Source organism: Haliotis rufescens, unplaced genomic scaffold, assembly GCF_023055435.1.
Source record: "Haliotis rufescens isolate VD_foot unplaced genomic scaffold, xgHalRufe1.0.p SCAF_18, whole genome shotgun sequence".
NCBI lineage: Eukaryota > Metazoa > Mollusca > Gastropoda > Lepetellida > Haliotidae > Haliotis > Haliotis rufescens.
Window position 1 is genome coordinate 10190435 of NW_025963868.1, and position 23666 is coordinate 10214100.

At 39.7% G+C, this 23666-nt stretch overlaps 1 protein-coding gene across 1 annotated transcript; it reads left to right on the forward strand.

Moving 5' to 3' along the window:
- Window positions 1-209: 209 nt before the first annotated feature.
- Window positions 210-11904, forward strand: LOC124128123 (glutamate receptor ionotropic, kainate 4-like). The gene is made up of 7 exons (XM_048398665.1): window positions 210-291; window positions 4921-5102; window positions 9004-9104; window positions 9247-9313; window positions 9892-10246; window positions 10905-11081; window positions 11834-11904. The coding sequence occupies exons 1-7, from the start codon at window positions 210-212 to the stop codon at window positions 11902-11904; spliced, it is 1035 nt and encodes a 344-aa protein (XP_048254622.1).
- Window positions 11905-23666: the final 11762 nt, after the last annotated feature.

A 23666-nucleotide genomic window follows, 5' to 3' on the forward strand; every position in this document is an offset into this window, starting at 1 on the left:
TATTTATTGTCACTCCTCCTCGTGCCATTCAATGGAGGAATAGTATAATTCGTATTCAATGACACGCTGCTAATTGCACGACTTTACGTCCTATCTTTTCTGATGGGATGTTAAATATTTGCTTATGTTGACTCCAATTTAGACACCATTAGCCCGTACACACCTACTGCGCACTGAAACCTCGATTCTGCAGAGGAGTAGCAGCTGACATGGTGTTCTTCGCCATGAGACCAAGCAAGATTCTTTTGTCATTTGTTTTTGGGGTGTTTATTGGAGGTGCAATCGGCGATGGTAAGTTTCTGCTTTGTTCTCCATTAAATCGGTAAATGTTTTTCCCTTACCACATCATCACTACTTCATATGATGGACGGGCGGTCGGGTAGCCTAGTGGTTAAAGCGTTCGCTCGTCACGCCGAAGACCCGAGTTCGATTCCCGACAGGGGTACAATGTGTGAAGCCCATTTCTGGTGTCACCCGCCGTAATATGGCTGGAATATTGCTAAAAGCGGCGTAAATCCATACTCACTCACTCACTCATGATGGATGATTACGATTGATTTTACGAGCACGACATGAGGGTACGATGACACTCAGTCAGTCGATTCACCGAGCTTGACCACATGAGCCTCTTCGTCGCATCACACGATAAGCTTAGTTAGATGTCGACCTATTCTAATCAGGAATTTTGACTTTGGAAAGTAGTTAACCAGTATGTTTAAAACAAACAATACCATTTATCCTTTAATCATGAAAAACTTAAAGCTTTCTAATGCTCTGATAAGGCTGCATTAATAAACTAAATGTTTTTAAGGTAAAAGTGAGGAGGAAGTAGGTCAGAATTGGAAAGCAAAATTATCTTTTTCACACCAAAGCATACCAACAAGTACAGAGCACACACTTAGCGTGGCTTATTAACACAATGTCAGTCGAGGATACTCAACGGTCTGCGCATATGATGCGGGAAAGTTGGGACGCATTGACTGCCCAGAAAACATCACCTTGTCTTTTCAGCCTAATCATTGAGAATACTATTCTAGCGAGAGGGATTATGTTGTTTCGCGTCAAAGTGACGGTATTGCAGTTATGTCGCAAATCACCGTAATTAAGGATGTGTAGGGGAACACTCCACTGTGATGACAGATTTGCATGTCTTGCATAGCAACCATCAGATAACCAGATGGAGAAGGAATGCTCTTTCACAAACCCCGTAATTTAGGGAGTGTATGTAAGATGACTATAATCGTCCCAGAGAGTGAGTGAGTGAGTTTGGTTTCACGCCGTTTTAACAGTATTCCAGTTACATCACAGCGTGTCTGCATAATGTGTGAGGAAAGCCCGAAGTGATGCAGGTCTTAGACGTTTACCACTTCGGCGAAACCAACGAGCACGGGTATGATGCTGACAAACTTGGGGCGAACCGGGATTGAAACCCACAATCTTATGTTTCTGGCGTGCCCATGAGACGCAACTCTGCACAGCGAATCGCGGCGCCCTTGACGACTGGGCCACCCGTGCCCCCTTCATCCCAGAGAAACCTAGTGAGAAGGTCTGACCACATTGCTATGGGTGACAATTTGTCATTGTCACGTTGGAAAGATGACATGACCCACGTCGATTTGTGTTGTTACACAAGATAGTTGTTTAAGTCGCCTCGTTTCTTTTACCTCTTGTTACACATTGAGCACAAGATTGTGCTCAATAGCTCAATCAAAATATACATTCATATAGCGTCATCATCTGGTTAGAAACTGCTGAAAAGTGATTACAGGATGAGCCTCTCTCTCTATCTTTGATCAACAAGTGTAGTTGTCTGGGAACCTGTTTTAACCCAGGAACCCCACTGACAGATTCATGTATCCTGGATGTCGACTGCCGAGTTATCTTGTTATCATTCAGGTATCACACCAAGCATTGCTTCAGAGAACGGTGAACCCTTTCATCATTTAATGCAAAGACTTCAGTGGAGAAGAGTTGCTATCTTACGACATGGGAACAATGGTAATTTTACCTTATCCTTTTCAGTTCATCTACACCTCTGATATGCTACATATCCATTTTATCCAACGTGATACGTTTCTCGTATAATATTACTTTCTAAAATTTATTTGTAATATAGATATGTATACACCTTACCTTGAAACTGAAAAGAATTGGAATGATATAAATACTCTTTCCAGAACACTACACGACTAAATATCAACCAGTCGAGATCCGGTGAAGAATAGGTCTTCGGCAACCCATGCTTGCCGAAAAAGGCGATTAACGGGATCGGATGGTCAGATTCGCTGACTTGGTTGAAGCATGTCATCGATCCAAATTGAGTGGATCGGTGCTCATGATGTCAATCACTGGACTGTCCGGTCCAGACTCGATTATTTACAGACAGCCGTCATGTAGCTGGGATATTGCTGAGTGCGGCGTAAAACAACAAAACAAACAAACAAACAAACATTAAATATCAAAAGTACTAGAGATCTTCACGCTTTAGTTGAGAGTGAACAGGGAGTTGCTATTTTACACCCTGGAATGGTGATGGCCTTATCAGCACAACTGTAATCTGTAACGTGTTAACAAGTAAAAGACACGAAAACACCTTGTAGCATTTGATTTTTAGGAGATTTGTAGTAGATATGTTTTTGATTTAGGGTAATCACGAGAGGAAGTATGTTTTGCTTGTTGGTTTGTTTGATGCCATAGGTAGCAATATTCCAGCTATATGGTAATAAAACTATAGATAATACAACATCCACACCATCATGACATATAGCGAATCTCACCCAAGTGTCTTTTGATATCAAATATATCAACACTAGTTGATAAAAGTGGAGAAACTCCTCGGTTTCCACTTTTAACAACGAGTGTTGATATATTTGATATCAAAAGACACGAGGATGTGATTATATTTATCATCCAACATCATTCTTGCAACTTTTTCAGTTTGTAGACAGTAATAAACAGTGTCTTAAGTGTAAAAAGTACTGCTAACAGCTTCAGTTGCAGAGCCATTAGTGATGTCATTTGATTGTGACGTCATGGTAACCAATGACGTCACAATGATCTGCAAAGCATTGTGATGCAATTTTATTGTAGCGATATCTACAATTTTGATATCGCTTGAATTCCCCCAAGTGATGTCTCCTGTTGGAGGCAGTTTTGGATGATAAATATGTAGAATACTACACTCGGTCTTATAAGTTACGATTCTTTCAAAAGAAGTGAACGTTCTATGGTTTCTGACCGAGCGAAAGCTAGATCCCATAGAACGTTCTCTTGTTTTGTAAAAATAGCATCTTACTTGAACGAGTGTTGTAGTTTATTTATTACCAACACTTTGATGGACGAAAATAGCGTTTTCTTTACTTTACGGCAGGCTCAAACTCTGGTTGCGCACGAATAGTAAATTGCCCAAATATAGAAATGCTAACTTACACATTGGTAAATGATTCCAGTTCCTGTGTGTGAATTAGGAGATAAACATACTGTGTTTTCAATGTAGAGCTAGGTTACCTGTAGATTTAACCGCGCTAAATTGAATTTGGAACCGAATGCTCAGCGGCCGTTTCAATCAGAGGGGGCTTATTGTGATTTAATAGCCTCTGATCGACCAATCAGAATCGAGTAAATTCCAAATTCATGGTAGAATAATTGACAATGCAGCTCATGTCAGTAAATAACAGTGATAATTTGGAGAGTAAACTAACTGAAATGTGTATAATGTGTACACAACTGACAAAGAACAAGTAAAAAGTCAACGTCGCCTCCAATTTGAATTTCGGCCACTCACACTGCCGGTATATTCAACGGTCAGCATTCTGAACATTATTGTCAGTTGAGCTCGTTTCCAGCCTTAGAAATCACTGTGACCACATAAGTTAAGGTTTATCTTCCTTCACATATGGGAGCAGAGAAAAAGGAATTGACAAAGTCGCACCGAGTTTGCTTGGGATGTGCCTAGGTCATAACAATGACAGATCAAGAGGTGGCTCGTGAAGGGCAAGGTCACGGCGAGAGATGGAACAGATCATGGTAGTGTTTGTTTGTTGTTTTACGCCGCACTCAGCAATATTCCAGCTATATGACGGCGGTCTGTAAATAATCGAGTCTGGACCGGACAGTCCAGTGATTGATGTCATGAGCATCGATCCAAGCAATTAGGATACGATGACATGCATGAACCAGTCAGCGAGCCTGACGACCCGATCAAGTTAGTCGCCTCTTACGACAAGCATAGTCACCTTTTACGGCAAGCATGGGTTGCCAACTGCGTGGATCGATGTTCATCATATTAATCACTGGATTGTCTGGTCCAGACTCGATTATTTACAGACCACCGTCATATAGCTGGAATATTGCTGAGTGCGGCGTTAAACAACAAACCAACCAACCAACCAATTGCGTGGATCGATGTTCATGATGTAAATCACTGGATTGTCTGGTCCAGACTCTATTATTTACAGACCACCGTCATATAGCTGGCATATTGCTCAGTGCGGCGTCAAACAACAAACCAACCAAATCACTTAGTGTTTGAGTAGGAGTGAGTAAAAAGTGAGCTGATATAGGTAGCGGAGTCTAAGAGACTTTAAGGGTGTATCCCAAGGAAATGGGGTCTAGTTCGAGTCTGCAGACCTTTGAGAGACAGTCTTAAGCCTGGATAAGAAGAAGATTCAACGTTTACATTTCATATTGATCAGAGATTCTATTGGGCTTTTGTGTTTCAATTTAGACAATTACACAACTATAACCCTACTGCTAGAATATTGATATCAGTGGCGTAAAACTATACTTAGTCTCTAACTATGATGAACGAAACGTTGGTGTCTTATGCCTGCCTTTGTTTTCATTCACTAGTATATGCAATCTTTATAAACGCATTACTCTTTTGACATGAAGGACAAATGCTTTGATTTATTGTTTCAGAGAATGACTGTTCAGGACCTGCTCGTATCCAATCTTTGACCAACAGCATCCAGTTTCTTGTGTATGACCTCAGCATCATGGATGCGAATAATACCTTACAGGAAATCCACGAGGCTCTCTTCCCAGATATACACGTCGTTGCTTCTATGAGTCATAGGCATATGACCGAGTTGATGAAAATGGTTTGTTTCAATATATTTAGCTTTATATGGTATCCTCACCAGCATATCGTGTGTAGAATGAAGTTATATGATCCTGTAATGGTGTTGAAAAGTTGCTGTGGAAGGATACAATGGCCCCATGAAAATGGTTTATTTAAATATTATTAGCTTTATATGGTATCCTCACCAGCATGTCTGCACGACCGAGATACGAGAGAAATTACCTCGTTGTTATGAAGAAGGAGTTTATATGATCCTGTAATATAGCTAAACAATTTTATCCTTCCTTGTGGAAGGGTACAATGGTGACCCGTGAAGATCCGGGATCGAATAGGTCTTCAGCAACCCATGCTTTGCGTAAAAGGCGAATATGCTTGTCGTAAGAGGCTACTAACGGGATCAGGTGGTCAGGCTCGCTGACTTGGTTGATGCATGTCATCGATCCCAATTGCGTGGATCAATGATGACGATATCAATCACTGGATTGTCTGGTCCAGACTCTATTATTATAGACGTCTGTATGTAATATATGTATTATTAATGCACTTCCCGTCACGATATGGCTAAAAATACTGCCGATGTGACGTTAAATCTTACTCACTCACCCAGAAGGGATTGAAAACATCCGATAGACTAATTATGCTGGGATTACAAGCAAATAATACAACAGATGTACTCTGACTTATTTTTTCTTTCAATCCTATCTCTTTCAGTAACATTTCTCGTATAACAAGGTCGTGACCTTGAATGAATATGCCCATATATATAAAATGACGTTATATAAATGAAATTGTATGAATGGAATTTTAGTTTGAAAAGATTGTTTTCCTCAATGCTGACACAGGGGAGGGAAATCATTTGCTACAATACATCCCGGTCCTATCTGAGACTAGGCCGAAAGTCAAAATGTTTGAAATTTGTGAAAAAATATAATTTCATTGGATGTCTATTTTTAGCATTGTGTCATTTGAACAGGACTGAGGTAGGGTATATACTCTAATGGATTGGAGATTCGAAATACAAAATAATCGAGGATGTTACTTGTGCCACTGTGGCCACAGTAAGGTGATACCTTACACTTCACTGAAACAGTGTTCAGAGCGACCATGAAGCAAACGAAATGTTTCTCCCGAATTGAAATGTAAAATTTGGACATTTATCTGTAATATGATCGCCTATTTGACATTACAGAAATCATTGTGATTTAGGTCGACTCTTTCGATATAAAGACAAGGGGAATGACTGATTTTCGACATCATTCAAAGTGGCTACTTCTTCACAAAGAAGAGAACACCGTTGATCTGCCGGAGTTCGTTTACTTGGAAAATGTTGTAGCAGTGCTGCATCATTATAAGGTATGTATGCTCAATTAATTGAAACATTTGCGTTTGATGGTGGTGCATAACTGTGCAGAATGTTATCATTCATTAGTCTAGATATCTGTCTATGTAATTGTTTGGCTACGACAGACATACATCTGATGAACTTGCGTTTTACACCTTGATACTAGCCAAACTTAGTGTGACTCTTAACAGTCTCAAAAGTGTACCTGCATGAGATGATAGTTGACTTTAGAATATCTCTTGTTTCACAACATCCTACATTTTCTTACACTGCAGTTCTTTGGGATTGGTGTGTTAAGTGTCTACAGTCTGCACTTTAGTGTTGTGTCATACCAGATACGGGATTTTAATGTTATTCCATGCCATCTTGACTGCAAAGTATTTTCTAATCTTTCTTTCAACTCGTGCTTCATATCTTTTTAGTGTTGGATGCAGAGCGTTCTTACCTTAAAACATCACCTTCCCCGAAATGAGTGGGTACCAGTAGCCGCTTGTACCCAAAGAAACATCAACCTGTGCTATTTTCCTAATGCTGCCTATGGCTACAACAACAGACGTTTGTTGGTGACTACTCTCGAGGTAACAATGAAAATATTCCACATGGTAAATGACTCACCTAGCCGTTGTCATAGATATGCTTGAAACCAGGAATATTGCTCTCACCTGTTGTGTTGCGTTGACCTTCGTCTGCCCATCCACAGTTGAAGTTTTTATATCTCGTCAAAAAGGACATGAGAGTAAATCTTTGCATTGATGAGCCAGACTGTCGTGTCTCTATAACTACTCACATAATTCCGTTATGGTTTTATAGACAGCGGTTTTGGCCCGGTATTCCGCCATTTGTGAATGTATCTTTATAACATTGATGTCCAGCAAGTATGCAATATACAGAATATTATATATGCATATGTTTGTCTTCATATTTTATGTTTTATGTTTTATGTTATGTGACGCACACATGACCCATAGCCTTCATGTTATGTAAAAACACTGTATATGTTCAATTACTGCATTCTTGACATGCTCGGACACCCTTAGTTTAAAAAAGCAGAAGAAAAAAACCAGCAATGCTGTCCGTGAAGATTCCCATACTTGCCGTAAAAGGCCATACTGCTTGTCGTAAGAGGCGACTAACCGGATAGGGTGGTCAGGGTCGCTGACTTCGTTGACGCATGTCATTGTATCCCAATTGCAGTGCTTAAAAATATAAAAAAAATGATTAAGATTGTTGAAAAAAAGAACAAAATTGTCTGTCACAAAAAATACATTGTTGCAAGATGTTTCCAAACAAATATTATTTAGGCTCATATTTTTAATGTGCAATCTTTGTGTTCCAAAGGGCAATAACTCTCCTTTTGAATGATAAGCGACAGTTTAACCTGTTGCTTCAAGAATGGCTCCCGGATGAATGTGCACTGCGACAACTAGTGACACGTAGAGACGGAGCAAAGCTAGATTATTACCTGTTGCACCTACATTCAAAAACGGTCGTTTACTGCTTAATATGTTTAACCAGCACATTTTGTATTGATTTCTTGTTTAGAATATCAACATTCTTCCGACGAAAACACGCATTAACGCGATTGACCACTACCGGAAAAACGCCATGATAAATGATACATTTCCACGTCATTTTCTACGTCAGAAAACATCATGGTATTATGTCAGTCTGGGGCAAGATATCGCATCGACGATTTTTTTATATCAGTCTATGTGTTATTTCCCTCGAAAAGTCTTTAACTATTGCAGCGTTCAAATCTTAACAAGTAATTTTCATACTACCATGGACTTAAATGTTACAAACTTGGAAATAAAAGCCTCCATTGCAGCACACGCCAATGACAGGCCTTTTCCACGGATCAGTTATGATCATACATCCGAGCATTAACGACTTAATTTACTAAGAAATAATGTTCAGAATAAAACAACTGATTTTAAATGTAACATTTCCTCTTGCATCTGATTTCTTTGTTTTTATTCTGACAATACTTTCTGGAAATATTTAAAATGACAACCTACAATGCATTTATTAACCAATCAGTTACTAATTTGCAATATACATACCAGTCAACATAGTTGGAAATAAAAGTTTTAATAATATTTTTCTGCCCCTCATAAAATATGTCCCATCTTTTAGTGTAGGCTGAAATAATGCCAATGCGACGTTAAATCTTAACTCACTCACTCATACAGTTGAGGATAAAGCTTTGTACCTACAAACAGCAAATCGCACTGACTATCCCACAAAATGTGTATGATACATATATAGATGTAAATAATTGGTGTCTGTTCTTCTTTTGGTCACATAAGTTGAGATTCAACTTACAACTCGTGCACTATGCTGCTATATCTATACATCCTTATTTTCACTCAACAGTACTTCAAGACACGTGTAGCATTAAGCAAATATGAATAAAGATAAGTTTGTAATCGACAATTTTTATCAAGACATTAATGCAAATTTAACCCCACTATCACTCCATGCAGAAAATCTAAATGCATATTTTATGTTATGTATATGATACAACCCTCATATTTGTTCTCATATGGACGATAGAATTTATTCCCCCATGTTTCAGACATCAGTGTATGTTTGGAAGTCCACCAACAATGGAACAACGCAGTATACAGGATATGCAATAGATATCCTAGATACAATCGCCGCTGTCCTAAATTTTAGGTAAGAACCGTTAAGTTATTTATCGTTCCACCTGACCACTATCAATAGTTTTATTGTAGTTCTCTTTATGTCTCTTTATTGAATGGGAGATTGTAGTTTGAGAGTAAAAGGGTACCTGTATGAAGAATTCGTCTCCTTTCAGTTACAGTATGACTGAACCTAGGGATCAGTCTTGGGGACTTCCTGTCAACGGAATCTATGATGGAATTGTGAGGCAGCTAAACAGAACGGTAGATTGACTTAAGGCCTTTGCATTTTATGTATTGCATGACTTACCCTGAAACTAAAATAAATACGATCTACATATACGTTTTATGCCAAAAGTTATTGTAGCCCAGAGTAATTACTTGTATATGATATTGTAGGAAGTAGGCCTTGCCGTTTGTGGCCTGACAGTAAATGAAGGCTAAATGCGGACTGAATCCGGACCGAGAACATTGACGTGTTGGCAATGCTACTAAACCTTTCCTTTGAAAACATAAATAATGAACCAACTTAAACACTGGGTTAACAAAATGCAACTTCGTTGGAGCGCATATTTGAATTGGTCTGATCTACCCAGTAGTTTATCGCAAGTTGCGACCTAAAATGGATTGTGTGACTCGGTGACTTGTTCGCATACCTATCACTGAGTCTGATGACGTGGAACGTTTCTCTTGTCTTTTCAGTCAGTGGACTACATCTATTTAATGATGATACTTATACATAAATATATGAGATAAGCATATACGTAAATGCCAAAATAAGACAAGTTCATTGTAACCCAGAATAATTATATATATTGTAGGAGGTGGACCTTGCCGCTTGTGACCTAACAATAGATGAAGGCCGATCTGCTTTCATGGACTACATTTACCCGCCGATCAGGACAGATTACATGGACGTGGTGTATAAGAGGCATGATAAACAACGAACTACTTCTCTAATCCTTCTGTCTCTACCACTCAGACCTTGGGCGTACCTCATTCTGTTCCTGATGGCGGGATTATGTCCACTGTTGTTGGCTGTGTTCGAAAGTGTGGATTTCGGCTGGAACGAAACAGCTGCAGGCTCTGGAGATGTGGGCGTTACTTATGTGAAGAAAGTGAAACAAAGTCTGCTTTGTGCTTGCTGGGAGGTCACCGGATCTTTGTTGAAGCAGGGTATGTACAAAATGAAGTGCATCACGATTTAGGGTTTCTTATTATATTTTTATGCAAATCAACCAGTTTTGTGTTTATGTACATTTGTCATATATAGGAAATACATGGTTGACATATATCACAAGACAGATGTGCAGACCAAAAGCTTTTTTATATTTTCTAAATTTGATGGCTATGCAGTTTAACAAAGTGTACATGAAAACGTATGTGTATCCTAGGCCATAAATCATAAACACATTATTTTAACATTAATGTTTCAAGTTAAACTTGTGTAAGTACATTCTACTTTTACAATAGATGGAAAGTTGATGGATTAATCATGATGGCTGTGGTTCTAGTAATGAGGGGCAGTCGGGTTAAAGCATTCGTACGTCATGCCGAAGACCCGGGTTCGGTTCCCGACATGTGTACAATCTGTGAAGACCATTTCAGGTGTCCCCTGCCGTGATATTGCTGGAATATTGCTAAAAGCGGCGTAAAACCATACACACTCAATACTGGCAATGACTACAACTAGTTGTGCCTCCATTTCAGTGATGATTAGGGCTAAGCAGACTTTAAAATATGAGAATGGAAATATGTTCGAAATCTTGGGTCAATCGAAAGTGTTACAGTGGACATTTTTCTCGGAGATGCCTACTTACTTTTGTACTTGCAGGTTTTAGTAAATATCCTAGAACTCTACCCGGGAAGGTGTTAGTGACGTCATGGTGGATGTTGCTGATAGTGATGACGACAGTCTACAGTGCCAACCTGGTGGCCGCCCTGTCTGCACAGACTGATGTCAAACCTTTCTCTGACCTAGAGGGGCTTCTGGACAGTGACTATTCTGTTGGTACGAGAGTTCGAGGAATGAGCCGTCATGTGATAAAGGTATGGATTAGCTCACTACATGGAACAAATGAGTTTGACTCAGTGCATGGAAAGTTTACGAGACAAAAGATTATATTTTGCTAAAATACATGTTTATCATATAAAGATGTAACAAAACTGACGTCAGCTAGGAATACATTATGTTGTACATATAATTTGATATATTCAAAAACGAAACTCTTTCAATGGACACAACGACTGTGCCTTGATTATAATTGAAATAAGTTAATCTATTCCACATTAAGGACAGGGCGGTGCCAGCATGTCGTGAGTGAGTGAGTGAGTTGGGTTTAACGCCGCTTTTAACAGTATTCCTGTTATATCACGGCGTGTCAGCTTAATGTGGGAGGAAAGCCCGAAGTGATGCAGGTCTCATACGTTTACCACTTCGATGAAACCCACGAGCACGGGTATGGTGCTGACAAACCTAGAAACATAATCTGGGCGAACCGGGATTCGAACCCACAATCAAAGGTTTCTGGCTGGACGCAACTCTGCACAGCGAATAGCAGCGCCTTAGACGACTGAGCCACCCGTGCCCCCGCCAGCATGTCGTGATTCTCTTCTTCTATGACATGAATAGTATGAATGGTAACTGAGCATCTGTCCTCGAGGAGAGACACTGTGATTTATTTGATTTTTTTAGCCTAGTTGCTAAATAGTTGTGTACACTGTATGAATGTATTAATTTCTGATGAAGTTTCTCACTGTCAGTCAAGCCTTCCATCAAGTGTCAGTGGAAGGATTTGGGCCAAGATAGCTTCCAACGACCCCGTGTTTCTTGACTCCAATGTTGAGGTTCATTTAAAAAGAGTGAGAAGTGAGAAGTATGCCCTTGTGGAGCATGCCTCAATTACAAACCGCCTAATGTCTGAAGACTGCCAATTGGAGCTTCTAGGAGAAAGTGTACTGTGGTTACACGTGGCATTTGGATTGCCTCAAAGGTCCCCCCTGAAAGCCGACTTCGAGAACGTGTAAGTTGAGATAAAATCTTCAGTCAACATCTATTAATCAAGTTTCAATAATTAAAACTGTACTGAAATACATAAAACGGAAACATTGCAACTATTAACTGGTAATTGAAGAATCCCAAGTTAATTCCTTGATGGCATTTAATAAATGTCACAAAAACAGATAACTAGTGGAATCGTATTATTGTGTATTTTGTGTGTAAATTCTACGGATAACATTTTACACAACATAAACTCAGCGCAATATGTGAATGTGTGCAAGTCTGTGTGTAAGCAGCAGAACTCGATTCTTTTTTGTCTCAATGGCAGAATGTCGCAGCTCACCGCGAGTGGCATACTGGACGTAATTTGGGCGAAATGGACTGTCAAGAGAAACCTGACACATTGTCCACAAAAACGAATCTTGAAGTCAATCACAGTGAACCAGATTGGTGGTGGTTTCATCGTCGTGTGTGCTGGGACCGTACTTAGTATTATTGTGTTGTGTCTGGAGAAACTGATACATTCAAGGCAAAACTGATTTACTTATGAATCAGTATCATCCTACGTGTACTACAGAAAAGAATAGTATCATAATGAAAGTAGCAAACTTTAGACAAAAGTGATGTTCCTGATGCATTAAATTAACAGATGAGAATAAGAGCAGGAAAAGAATTGTTCTATTTTAATAAATACTTTGGAGTCTTTGGAGTTGTGAGTTGAGCTAACTTGTGTTTGTTTCAATATCACATGTTGCATCATCATCATCGTCGTCATTTTCATTGTCATAGTCATTGTCATCGTCTTTGTCATCGTCGCAATTATCATCAACATGATCATGATTAACTACGTTCCCCCTGTCTGTGATAGGGTTGTATAAAGGAGTGCTCTTTACATCAATTAGAATAACATCATTCAACCAATGGTTAACTGTAATGTCACTGTCTGTGATAGCATTACGCAAAGAAATATGGTTTACATCAACTGTTGTGGAAACAGAAAGAAATATTGTTATGACAACTGTTGTGTCAACACAAAAACATATTGTTTACATCAACAGTTGTGGCAACACAAAGAAATATTGTTTACATCAACTGGTGTGGCAAGACAAAAAGAAATTGTTTACATCAACTGGTCTGGCAACAAAAATACATATTGTTTACATCAACTGTTGTGGTAATACAAGGAAATATTGGTTACATCAACTGTTGTGGCAAGACAAGGAAATATTGTTTACAACAACTGTTGTGGCAATACAAAGAAATATTGTTTACATCAACTGTTGTGGCAATACAAAGAAATATTGTTTACATCAACTGTTGTGGCAACACAAAGAAATATTGTTTACATCAACTGGTCTGGCAACACAAATACATATTGTTTACATGAACTGTTGTGGTAATACAAAGAAATATTGTTTACATCAACTGTTGTGTCAACACAAAGAAATATTGTTTATATCAACTGGTGTGGCGACAGAAAGACATATTGTTTACATGAACTTTTGTAGCACCACAAAGATATATTTTTAACATCAACTTTTGTGGCAACACAAAGAAATGTTGTTTCCATAAACTGTTGTGGCAATACAAAGAAATATTGTTTACATCAACTGTTGTGGCAACACAAAAAAATATTGTTTACCTCAACTGTTGTGGCAACGCAAAGGCATATTGGTCACATCAACTGTTGTGGGAATACAAAAAAATGTGTTTACTTAAACTGTTGTGACAACATAAAGAAATATTGGTTACTTCAACTGTTGTGGCGACACAAAGAAATATTGTTTATATCAACTGTTGTGGCAACACAAAAAAACTTTGAATCAGGACCTTGAAATGTGAAAGCCTGTCAAGTATAATGAGGAAAAGTTATCAGGTTATAATTAAGTTGACAGATCCTTTTTCTGTTGCGCAATCAGTTGTTAACTGCAGCCTGCACAGGTACAGTGGGCAATAAAACGAAATTGCAAACTGAAAAGAGTTCAGTTACTATCACATGTATGAAGACAATATTAACCGTAAAACATGAAAAAAAAACATGAACACAAAAGTTATTAGTTGTTAGGAATGTTGGTGCGTTCACGGTGAGTCTTGTGAGTTCACGGTGATCCATAAAGACAGTGAGTGATAGGGACGTTTGGTAGAAAACACTGTACATTGTAGCCCTGGTAGTTGTCACTATACGCATCATTGTTTTATGTGAAGTTGATAAACACTGCAGAAGTAAGGTCAAGCTGAAATAATAGCAACAAATGAAATAAGTTGTTAGGAATGTTGTCATGATTAACATTATGGTACCTCTCCCAGCCACATTGAATGCATTTTCCTGTAAGGCACTCAATTCATCAAATACCTGGACACACTCCCCATAGTACTTGGGGCCTCTTAGAAATACCCGTATGACAGTGGCTGAAGGATAGTTCTTGAGAAATTGCATATTGTTAACCAATGATAATTGTTATGAATATTTATAATACATGATGAAATATATTTAGACATACATATTCTTAGCGATCTGTCCTACCCGGTGAATCCGATGACTATTTCCTTGTGTTGTCTTGGCATCTAGATGTGACAAATCCGTTCTGTCAGGCACGTATGTGCCATGTTTGTTGATAGGTTTTGTTGCTCTGGCCGTCTGATCTGGTTGGATATGATAATACCATCAATATTATCAAAGCCTTTATTGAATTTTGAACATCAGCCAGGTTATTCTTGCCCAAATTGCCGAATAATGGCAGCTTGGAACTCGCACTTAGAGTGATACTACTCTTGTTAATAATTGACAGCAGCTGAAATGATAAACCAAGCACACTGTATACTTCAAATAATCATTATTGTATGTAATACGTCTGTCTGACATGATACGTTTTTCCATATACTTGATTGGATCTTCATGGATGGAAGTTGCGGGACGACCAAACCTAGGGGCATCATCAAGGCTTGTTCTACCAGCCTTAAACAGTGGAATAGCTAGGGCACTTATCCCCATACACTTGTGACATGCAGTCTTGAATTTCTTGGGGAGTACTTTTGTACGAAGTAAAAAAATTGATGACTGCTCAGTACTAGTTCTTTTCCATTTCTCTGTCCATTTGAACCCAAATCACGTTAACTGGCTGTCACTAATATATGAACGGCCTCAACAGACCGACTAAACGTGCAATGAACTACTCAAACAATGTACTAGACTGACTATTTCACTTTTTGTTATGGCCCTTGGTTGAAAGTTAGCCAGGCTTTGAACTTTTTCACCAGCCCTCATATAACAAGTCTGTGCTTTCTTTATAATAACGACACACAAGGACATAGAGAAGTACTTAAGCTCTCAAGTCTACATATTTACAATTTAAATGAAAGTATTAAACATTATAGCTCTTTTTCACCTGAATCCTTAAAAATCGATGAGTTGTGTAAAACATTTATAAAAAATAATACCCTTAAAGAGATTTGCCAACAAAACATGAATGAAGTGCTTTAAGGCCAAACGCTGACAAGACAGAGGAGAGGAATTCTTGACCATCACCTCAGAAATTAAGAGGTAAAAAAGCGGAAATCTGGACAAAACACAGAGTTCAAGGTCACAGTTATTCAAAAGATTACAGCGAAATATCAGAAAGCCAAAGTGGAAAGATCCCTGAAAAGCATGAAACAACTAAACATAGCCATTTCCAGATTGCACCAATTCATGAGAAATTTACTTAGGACTTTCTTCATTGAAATTAACTGTCGGCAAAAGTCCATCAAAAGACAGAAAACAATATCTTAATATTGCTTTACCAAATGCACCAAGTTGATGCAGCAGATGTTGTGGAGAAATGTGTATCAGTCAAGAGGAATTAACTTACTGTGGACATGATGTGTGATAAACTCTGTTTCATTAACAAGAGCACCAGGTCCATCTGTTCTGAGAACCAGATGGGTTTAATGCCGCTTTTAACATTATTCCAGTTATATCACAGGGTGTCAGCTTAATGTGGGAGGAAAGCCCGAAGTGATGCCGGTCTCAGACGTTTACCACTTCGGTGAAACCCACGAGCATGGGTATGGTGCTGACAAACCTAGAAACATAATCGGTGCGAACCGGGATTCGAACCCACAATCATAGTTTTCTTGCGTGCCCAATGGACGCAGGTCTGCACAGCGAATCGCGGCGCCTTAGATGAATGGGCCACCCGTGCCTTCTAATCCTCTACACGAAAATCTCTACCAAACAAAATCATCTCTTATTCCACCTCTTGGAATAAGAATACAATCTCATATTTCTGCTGCGCAAATAAATCTTAGACACATTGCCCCCACTCAGCTTTTCTCTTCTCCACCATGGCAGTTTGTAAAGCCAGAGGTGGACCTAACATAAACTAAAGTGAAGAAATCTGACACAAATCAACTACTTTATCAACAACAATATAATGAATTACGAAGCACTTATGCTACTTACAAATCTATATTTACAGATGGATCCAAAGATGGTGACGCTGTTGCCAGTGCCACTCTCATTGGATCCAGGACTATCTCATCCCGATTACCAGATAACTGTTCTATTTTAACAGCAGAAGAAAATGCTATTTTAACAGCACTTAAATACATCAACAGCCAATGTGAATATAAACAGTTCATAATTCTTTTTTCATTCTCTTTCTTGCCTCCAGGCTCTTAAAAACATGTCATCCACGCATCCACTTATAATTGAAATTGTTGAATTGTTAATTGATCTTGCTACTGGCCAATGCGCGTCGTTTTCTGTTGGTTACCCAGCCATGTTGGAATCACTGGGAACACAATGGCCGATGCTGCTGCAAAAGCAGCACTCAACAAATGTGTGACGCTACTTTGTATCCCATACACTGATATCAAACGTCATTAGATGTTGTTGAAGTAGTGTTATGTAAGTCCCACATAACTCGAAGTATTTTTATGCATGCCAGACATTTAAACGTAGTATTGTCGTCATTTTAAATAAGGCTTAACTGGTAAACTACCGCCAGTGACTGAAGGGATGTAAATATACATGTAAATCCTGCCGGGGTCCATGCAGGAAGCAAAGGCACTGTAAGTCCACATGGTCCCTAGTATGGTGATCTCCCTTTAGTTACTGACATCTCTAGCCCATTTATATATTGTGTTGTTCACTAATACTTACTGCTTTTATATATTTCTCAACTAGTTTTAAATCGAGTATGTGATACTGGGGCACTGATCCGGCAATCTCAAAGAAATGCATAAGCGCCGTTGTTGCACACAGAGGAAGCCCTGGACACGGTGGTAGCGTCACATAATAGAATCTGTCGTTGAACTGAATGGTTTTCGAAAATCGCACGCACAGTACCGCCCCCTTTTTAGTGGACCTCACTTCTGATCGGCACACTGACTTGGCATACTTTGAAGATACAGATCCCGCAGTAACAGTGCTGATTCTTAATAGTCCAAAGAAGCAAACTCGCTAAACCTCAAGAAAACGCACGTCATCTGGCTTGGTTGAGGAAACTTTACAGTAGCATGTTTGGAGTGAAAGGCAATTTGAAGTTAGGGACTGATTCTTTGGACCTCTTGATGCCCTTCAACATCGACGTTACGAGAAAATTGGCCATCAAGGGGTTAGTGAACCCCATCATCAAATACTAGGGAATCGAACTATAAGCATGGGTGCATACAAAATATGCAGCATAGCGACATCTCATCTGAGACGTCTCTTTTTGTCTCTCATATGTTCAATGATATGCATACATACAAAATACATAAAAAAATGAAAATGTTTTAAAAAATTCCTGACTCTAAATTATTGCACGGAACATGTTTATATTATTCGACAACAATCATAAGACTGGTTTACCAACCCTAGAGCGCTTGAGCTCCTCGTCTGCAGCCGCTGGGAGGCGAAGGGTAGGGGAGTAGTCTAGCTCTACCCATTAAGTCCCATACAGTATTTTGCTGCGGTGAATCGTTGATTCATTTCCGTGGAGTAAGAGCTGCCTGTCGAGAAAGCCGGGGAGAGGCCTATAACATATGGCTGTTCGGGAAACATTGACCAAGTGTGCATGTAGCGACATATTAGCACTTTTGGACAGCTTGAATAATTTACGTGTCAAGCTACAGGAGTAAACATATTACCACGAGGTAACACTCATAGATATGTGTGGTTCATGGTTAAAAATAACAGAATGTTAACAATATCTGCACGTCTCCCACAGATCTACTTCACGATAAAATAATATTAAAACAATGTTGCTATTCATTACTTTAAAATTTGCGTTAAGATGTATTATAAACAGATATTAATAACTCTACCCCTTTGACATATCACTGTCAACAGTATGATGTGATTGTGTGTGATGTTGGTTGTTAACAGTCAGACTGGAGTTACGTCCCTTGGAAAACTGCCATGCTGTCAGATTGTGAACTGCAAATACGGAGCCGTGTGCGATTGCGTGAGTTTGATCGATGTGCTTGAACTGTCTCCGTGTGTAATGCTGCACCCTTCGGTGACCCATAATGTTTTACGTACATATTTGCGTACATGTGATGCATTCATGACCTGAAAGATAAAATCTGACCACGTGCAAGACTGAAACTGTGATGATGTCTGACAGAATAAACATTGCTTTTGAACTTCGGTTTTCGTTCATCGTGCGACAACAACTCCATTGTGTCAAATTAATACCCCATGTTCCTTGAAATTAGACCCGTGAAGATCCGGGGTAGAATAGGTCTTCAGTAACCCATGCTTGTCGTAAAAGGTGACTATGCTTGTCGTAAAAGGCGACTAACGGGATCGGGTGGTCAGGCTCGCTGACCTAATTGATGCATGCCATCGATCCCAATTGCGTGGATCGATGCTCATGATGTCAATCACTGGATTGTGTGGTCCAGACTCGATTATTTTACAGACCACCGTCATATAGCTGGAATATTGCTGAGTGCGGCGTTAAACAACCAACCAACCAACCAATCCTTGAAAGCAATAACACGTGTTTCAGGAATTCATTGTTGTGAACATATTACTAGTTTTGTTTTCATGATATGTTTGTTTTCTACTTTTATGTTACAAATATATCTAGAATATAAAGTGCATTCCTGATTCTGAAGGTACCACATGCAAATAACTGTTTGTTTTATCTTCTGGGTTACACATGTGCGAACCGCCTCCGTGGTCTAGTGGTAGAGCGTCCGCCCGGAGAGCGGAAGGTCCGGGGTTTGATCCCCGGCCGCGTCATACCAAAAGACATTAAAAGATGGTACTTGTTGTTACCCTGTCTGGCGCTCGGCATTAAGGGGCTAAAACAAGGACTGTCGGCTCGGCGTCAGTATACTGTGTCTGAGTGAGGTATTCATGTTAAACTGCGGCATGGTATCTCAGTGACCTAGCACTTTAAATCGGCATCAGTCCGGACTAGTACAAGCAGCCACACACACACGTGCATGCACATCGTTGTACATGTGCAATAATCTTGGACGCGACGTTAAACCCAATTTCATCTCATCTCACCTCACCTGGATCACAGTTATCTTGTCACTGTTTGATATTGATTCATACACACATACTGATGGTGCATTCCCAAAACCTTGTGAATTGATTTGTCTGGCAAGCTATGGTTGTTGTTTTTACAAAAACCTAAAATACTTTGAAGTTGTGAGCACACAAAGAAAAGCAGGGTACATGGATGACTTCCTGCGATCGATCTGCTGTTGTGAATCTGATGTTGTCATTATGCAGACACGCTGTGATGTAACTGGAATACTGTTAAAAACGGCGTTAAACCCAACTCACTCACTCACTCACTCCCTGGGATGATTAAATTCATCTTACATACACTCCCTAAATTACGGGTTTTTTGAAAGAGCATTCCTTCTCCATCTGGTTATCTGATGGTTGCTATGCAAGATATGCAAATCTGTCATCACAGTGGATATTTGCGATCGATCTGATGTTGGCTAGCAGATATACACTAATTACCGTTATATATTTATTGTCACTCCTCCTCGTGCCATACAATGGAGGAATAGTATAATTCGTATTCAATGACACGCCGCTAATTGCACAACTTTATGTCCTATCTTTTCTGATGGGATGTTAAATATTTGCTTATGTTGACTCTAATTTAGATACCATTAGCCCGTACACACCTACTGCGCACTGAAATCTCGATTCTGCAGAGGAGTAGCAGCTGACATGGTGTTCTTCGCCATGAGACCAAGCAAGATTCTTTTGTCATTTGTTTTTGGGGTGTTTATTGGAGGTGCAATCGGCGATGGTAAGTTTCTGCTTTGTTCTCCATTAAATCGGTAAATGTTTTTCCCTTACCACATGATCACTACTTCATATGATGGACAGGCGATCGGGTAGCCTAGTGGTTAAAGCGTTCGCTCGTCACGCCGAAGAGTTCGATTCCCGACAGGGGTACAATGTGTGAAGCCCATTTCTGGTGTCTCCCGCCGTGATATGGCTGGAATATTGCTAAAAGCGGCGTAAAACCATACTCACTCACTCACTCACTCATATGATGGATGATTAGGATTGATTTTACGAGCACGACATGAGGGTACGATGACACTCAATCAGTCGATTCACCGAGCTTGACCACATGAGCCTCTTCGTCGCATCACACGATAAGCTTAGTTAGTTGTCGACCTATTCTAATCAGGAATTTTGACTTTGGAATGTAGTTATCAAGTATGTTTAAAACAAACAATACGATTTATCCTTTAATCATGAAAAACTTAAAGCTTTCTAATGCTCTGATAAGGCTGCATTAATAAACTAAATGTTTTTAAGGTAAAAGTGAGGAGGAAGTAGGTCAGAATTGGAAAGCAAAATTATCATTTTCACACCAAAGCATACCAACAAGTACAGAGCACACACTTAGTGTGGCTTATTAACACAATGTCAGTCGAGGATACTCAACGGTCTGCGCATATGATGCGGGAAAGTTTGGACGCATGACTGCCCAGAAAACATCACCTTGTCTTTTCAGCCTAAGCATTGAGAATACTATTCTAGCGAGAGGGATTATGTTGTTTCGCGTCAAAGTGATGGTATTTCAGTTATGTCGCAAATCACCGTAATTAAGGATGTGTAGGGGAACACTCCACTGTGATGACAGATTTGCATGTCTTGCACAGCAACCATCAGATAGCCAGATGGAGAAGGAATGCTCTTTCACAAACCCCGTAATATAGAGAGTGTATGTAAGATGAATATAATCACCCCAGAGAGTGAGTTGGGTTTAACGCCGCTTTTAACAGTATTACAGTCACATCACGGCGTGTCAGCATAATGTGGGAGGAAAGCCCGAAGTGATGCAGGTCTTAGACGTTTACCACTTCGGTGAAACCAACGAGCACGGACCTAGAAACATAATTGGGGGGAACCGGGAATCGAACCCACAATTATAGGTTTTTGGCGTGCCCATGAGACGCAACTCTGCACAGAGAATCGCGGCGCCCTTGACGACTAGGCCACCCGTGCCCCCTTCATCCCAGAGAAACCTAGTGAGAAGGTCTGACCACATTGCTATGGGTGACAATTTGTCATTGGCACGTTGGAAGGATGACATGACCCACGTCGAATTGTGTTGTTACACAAGATAGTTGTTTTAGTCGCCTCGTTTCTTTTTCCTCTTGTTACACATTGAGCACAAGATTGGGCTCAATAGCTCAATCAAAATATACATTTAAATAGCGTCATCATCTGGTTAGAAACTGCTGAAAAGTGATTACAGGATGAGCCTCTCTTGGGAAATCCTCTTCATATCTTTGATCAACAAGTGTAGTTGTCTGGGAACTAGTTCTAACCCAGAAACCCCACTGACAGTTTCATATTCTGGATGTCGACTGCCGAGTTATGTTGTTATCATTCAGGTATCACACCAAGCATTGCTTCAGAGAACGGTGAACCCTTTCATCATTTATTGCAAAGACTTCAGTGGAGAAAAGTTGCTATCTTACGACATGGGAGCAATGGTAATGGTCTGTCATTTTACCTTATCCTTTTCTGGTGAAATATTACTTTCTAAAATTGATTTGTAATAAAGATATGTATACACCTTACTTGGAAACTGAAAAGAATTGGAATGATATAAATACTCTTTCCAGAACACCACACGACTAAATATCAACCCGTGAAGATCTGGGGAAGAATAGTTCTTCAGCAACCCTTGCTTGCCGAAAAAGGCGATTAATGGGATTGGGTGGTCAGGCTCGCTGACTTGGTTGAAGCATGTCATCGATCCCAATTGAGTGGATCGGTGCTCATGATGTCAATCACTGAATTGTCTGGTCCAGACTCGATTATTAACAGACCGCCGTCATATAGCTTGGATATTGCTGAGTGCGGCGTAAAACAACAAAACAAACAAACACTAAATAGCAAAAGTACTAGAGATCTTCAGGCTTTAGTTGAGAGTGAACAGGGAGTTGCTTTTTTACACCCTGGAATGGTGATGACCTTAGCAGCACAACTGTAATCTATCACGTGTTAACAAGTGAAATACACGAAAACACCTTGTCGCATTTGATTTTTAGGAGGTTTGTAGTAGATATGTTTTTGATTTAGGGTAATCACGAGAGGAAGTATGTTTTGCTTGTTGGTTTGTTTGATGCCATAGGTAGCAATATTCCAGCTATATGGTAATAAAACTATAGATAATACAACATTCACACCATCATGATTGGTTTGTTGTTTAACGCCGCACTCAGCAATATTCCAGCTATATGACGGCGGTAAGTAAATAATCGAGTCTGGACCGGACAGTCCAGTGATTGATGTCATGGGCATCGATCCAAGCAATTAGGATACGATGACATGCATGAACCAGTCAGCGAGCCTGACGACCCGATCCAGTTAGTCGCCTCTTACGACAAGCATAGTCACCTTTTACGGCAATCATGGGTTGCCAATTGTGTGGATCGATGTTCATGATGTAAGTCACTGGATTGTCTGGTCCAGACTCTATTATTTACAGACCACCGTCATATAGCTGGCATATTGCTCAGTGCGGCGTTACACAACAAACCAACCAAATCAGTGTTTAAGTAGGAGTGAGTAAAAAGTGAGCTGATTTAGGTAGCGGAGTCTAAGAGAATTTAAGGGTGTATCCCAAGGAAATGGGGTCTAGTTCGAGTCTGCAGACCTTTGAGAGACAGTCTTAAGCCTGGATAAGAAGAAGCTTCAATGAATGGTAAAACGTTTACATTTCATATTGATCAGAGATTTTATTGGGCTGTTGTGTTTCAATTCAGACAATTACACAACTATAACCCTACTGCTGGAATATTGATATCAGTGGCGTAAAACTATACTTAGTCACTTACTAGGAGGAACAAAACGTTGGTGTCTTATGCCTGCCTTTGTTTTCACTCACTAGTATATGCAATCTTTGTAAACGCATTACTCTTTTGACATGAAGGACAAATGCTTTGATTATTTGTTTCAGAGAATGACTGTTTAGTACCTGCTCGTACCCCGTCATTGGCCAACAGTATCCAGTTTCTTGTGTATGACCTCAGCATCATGGATGCAAATAATACCTTACAGGAAATCCACGAGGCTCTCTTCCCAGAAATACACGTGGTTGCTTCTATGAGTCATAGGCATAT

Coding starts and splice junctions, on each gene's coding strand:
- LOC124128123 (XM_048398665.1), top strand. CDS start 210: ATGGTGTTCTTCGCCATGAGACCAAGCAAGATTCTTTTGTCATTTGTT. Junction 9,314..9,891: donor ACGGAATCTATGATGGAATT/GTGAGGCAGCTA, acceptor TATATATTGTAG/GAGGTGGACCTTGCCGCTTG. Junction 11,082..11,833: donor GGACAGTGACTATTCTGTTG/GTACGAGAGTTC, acceptor TCTCACTGTCAG/TCAAGCCTTCCATCAAGTGT.